This window comes from Medicago sativa, chromosome 1 (genome assembly GCF_051527215.1).
Source record: "Medicago sativa cultivar Bolivia chromosome 1, Bolivia_mono, whole genome shotgun sequence".
Classification (NCBI taxonomy): Eukaryota; Viridiplantae; Streptophyta; class Magnoliopsida; order Fabales; family Fabaceae; genus Medicago; species Medicago sativa.
Window position 1 is genome coordinate 26,790,053 of NC_140749.1, and position 3,820 is coordinate 26,793,872.

Genomic DNA, 3,820 nt, shown 5'->3' on the forward strand with positions numbered 1-3,820 from the left:
GATGATTTTTCAGGAGGAAGAGTATATCATCTTAAACGAACTTATGATAATAAGGAATGCATGATAAATTAATGAAATATTAATCTTCTAAAATAATTAATAATTTGAAATTTAGAAATATAAACGATAAGACATTATATGATGGAAGTAGCAATGACATGTTTCTCATTTCTGAATGACTTGCACACTATATATATTATACTAATGTATAACTTTAACAACATTTTTCACGGGTATTTAGCTCAATTAATAAGGTAAAAGACACAAAATTGACCATCGTGATTATCTTTTGCAACATACTATATATAGTCTCACACCAATCATAGCAAAGGAAATTCAAACCAACATTAGTTTAAGGTCTACAAGGAAGAAACAATGAAACTAGGTTTTGGACCACCAATAGTAGGTTCGTTAATGTTGTTCTTAAGTACACTATCTAACTCTTTGACGAACTTCTCCATGGCTTGAGCTGGTAAACAAAGTGGTATAACCAAACCTTCCTCTCCTTTAGCATTTTTGAAAGGTATATAAAAGCTAGCAACACCAGGTATAGCACCAACTCCTCCTTTAGCTGGTCCACCATATACAGCTTTTCCCCAACCAAAGTCAACATCTCCAAATCCAGCACGTGTCACATCAGACACTAGATAACTTCTAACCACAGTAAAATGTGGTCTACCCTTGATAACCATTAAATCCGCAACTGAATGCATGTATTCTTGAGTTACATCGGATTTTGCTTTTTTAACTAACTCTAGTGCATACCCTAACGGATTTTCCATTAGTTTCCCAGCGGTTGTAACCGCGACGGGAAACGCAAAAGCATTACCGTAGTAACCATTTGGTAACGGTGGATTAAACTTGCCACGAGCATTGACAATGCAGATTATGCGAACTTCTTCGTCAGTGTCTGGTTGTAATGCGATTGTACGACAACGCCAAAGGCATGCGGTGAGGATTTCGAAATTGGATTGTTTTTGTTGGTGAGGTGGGAGAAGAGCGCGAATTGTGGCTACCTCGGTTGGACCGAAGAAAAAAGAGCGATGGGCCATGTCATCTAAGGGAATAATTGTTCCTTTGGTGTCGGGAACTTGTTCATATTCACGATGAGTACATGTTACTCTTGGTGGATCCCTTGCATTTAGAAGCTCCCTATGCCATACCGGTGAGATTGAAGGTTCGTTCATCCCGCAAGAAATTTCACCTAAGGCACTCATGAATTGGACCAAACCTGCTGCGTCACACATTGTATGGTTTAGACGGAGAGCAAAAATGAAACCACCACACTTGAGACGTGTTACCTACAAATGGTCAAAATTCAAGTATGTGAATGAATGAATAATTTTATTTTCATAAATTAATTAGTTAAAATTGGACCACAAATGAAACACTTGTTGTGATTGTTATAAAAACAATATGAGATAAGACATTGACTTCATACCAACCATGTAATAGCTTGATCCGTGATGTATAAATTTTGTCTAATTGTGATTCATTCTAATTAAACGATGAATAGAAGCAGCTAAAAGAAAGATATAACAAATGAGCATTTTATTTTTAAAATTGAGACACACACTAGAGTTAAAAGGAACAAGTATTAATTGATTGATTGAAACGACACATTTTGGTCCCACCCACTCTTTTTTTTTTTTTTTGACAAACCCCACTCTTTCTAGGAAACAAAGAATAAAGTTATTGCAAACATACGTATCCTCAGCTGAATTAAATTTTTTTGTTTAAGATAAAAAGTAGATTTTAACCTACACAAATGATTCAAGTGAGGTCAAGGTTGTCTTTGAAGAATTCTACGCAGCATCAATACAAATAATCTTGATCCCAAAAAAATTATTTGTGCTTGCCTGTAAAATTTTGTTTGTGAACTATATGTTGCAAATTTTCATTTCATTTACAAAACTATGTGTCATTTATACCTTTAAAAAAATATATGTGCCATTTACAAATTTACATGTAAGTTTCCCCCAAAAAAATGAAAAATGATAATGTATTAAAGATGTCTTTAATTTAATATTCATATTTTCAAATTAAATTTCCAGTTTTTTATGCAATTAAATAAGATGGTAGGTAATATAAATAACAAAGTTGAACTTTTAAACGATATTCTTAACAATAATTGTGAATAAACAATTATTTTGTGTTTCCTTAAAAAATTATTTTAGGTTATTATTTTGGTTTCCTAAGATTCTATTCGATAGAAACACTAAATGCAAGACACTTTTATTCCTAGGATTTAAATATTGTTTCAATATGATGTGAAAGTCTAACTTCTTCCATTAGTCCAAAATCTAAGTGTCCTCGTGAGTTTAGCTCAGTTGGTTGGGACAATGCATAAAGTATGCAAGGTCCGAGGTCCAAACCCCAGCCACTACCAAAAAAAAAAAAAGTCCAAAATCTAACCAACTTAAGTTGTGTCTAAGTTGAATAATTGTGTCATGTAGTCTATTAATTTTATATATATTTATTGACTTGAAAGTCTTTCAAATAATCCATAATATAAAGTTATCTATTTCTTTTGAAAAATTAACGGATCTTTAATATAGTACGAGTATATGTTGTCTAACTCTAAGTTGAATAATTAATTATTTTTATAAGCATGTAGTCTATTAATTTTATATATATTTATTGACTTGAAAGTCTTTCAAAGTTGAATAATTAATTATTTTTATAAGCATGTAGTCTATTAATTTTATATATATTTATTGACTTGAAAGTCTTTCAAATAATCCATAATATAAAGTTATCTATTTCTTTTGAAAAATTAACGGATCCTTAATATAGTACGAGTATATGTTGGGATGAGTGGTGAAATTGAAATATAATATAGTACAAGTGTATGTACGGATTTGCGGTGAAATTGAAAAATCAAGATGAACCACTGTAAATTTATGAAATATAAAGTATAGCTTTGTCAAAATAACTATGCATTAAGAACATCAATACAATACCTGAATCACCAACAATGGAGAGTTAAGCACTTCTGAAGAACCAGGAACATCAAAAAGTAGCTCATCCAAACAAGGAAAAGGAGGTTGAAGAGCATCACCAAATTCTTTCAAACTAACATCAGCATCAGCCTCAATGAACAAAACACCTTCATCATTACAATCCACCATAAGTTTCCTGTCAGGACCTTCCCTTAACCTACCTGCAAATGGATAATAAAACACAAGTGTTTTTGCTAATGCTTTTCTAATAATATCAACAGGGTCTTTCCCTGCCATATTTGGATCATACTTATAAAATTGTATCACTGGAATTTGAAAACGTAACCCTTCTTGGTCATCTATATCTGAGAGTAATTTTACTTCATGAGGTGTTTGTTTTGAGGGTCTTACAAATTCAGGGGCATGCCTCTTCACTGTGAATGATAGAGATTGGGCCATAATGAGGAAAGGTATAATTGAAGAAAGGGTACTAAATTTGATAGTGGTTATTATAGAAGGTACGGTATATGCAAGTGTATATATAATGCGCCACATGCATTGGGATAACCCACATAGTGCTGCTGCAATAATTAATGTTTTTTTTGGGTACAAGCAATAATTTAGTATGTGTTATTTGAACAACAATTTGTATGATAATTTATAGAACAACCATAAATTTTTAAAGAAAAATATATATTAATACAAAAATCAAAATTATAGAGAGAGAAATTAAAAATACTCATAAATATGAAAAAGAAAGTTATCATAAAAATTGACATAAAATGTTTGTAGAATTATAATTTATTCCAGCTGTTCACACTCTTTTTTGCCTGTTATAATACTCCTATCTACCTCTGAAATAAAGAGTTTATAAAGGT

At 31.6% G+C, this 3,820-nt stretch overlaps 1 protein-coding gene across 1 annotated transcript; it reads right to left on the bottom strand.

Annotated features, from left to right (window-relative positions):
• Window positions 1-269: 269 nt before the first annotated feature.
• On the bottom strand, window positions 270-3,455 carry LOC146953867 (HXXXD-type acyl-transferase family protein). Its single transcript, XM_085712077.1, has 2 exons — window positions 2,964-3,455; window positions 270-1,301 (listed from the first exon to the last, which is right to left on the bottom strand). Exons 1-2 carry the CDS (start codon window positions 3,399-3,401, stop codon window positions 360-362), a joined length of 1,380 nt encoding a protein of 459 aa, XP_085568203.1. The 5' UTR covers window positions 3,402-3,455; the 3' UTR covers window positions 270-359.
• Between the last annotated feature and the right edge of the window lie 365 nt (window positions 3,456-3,820).

Bases quoted from the DNA above. Each gene is read 5' to 3' on its own strand.
- LOC146953867 (XM_085712077.1), bottom strand. From the start codon at position 3,401: ATGGCCCAATCTCTATCATTCACAGTGAAGAGGCATGCCCCTGAATTT. The intron at 1,302-2,963 runs GTATTGTATTGA...GACCATTTGTAG, and splicing joins CTCCATTGTTGGTGATTCAG to GTAACACGTCTCAAGTGTGG.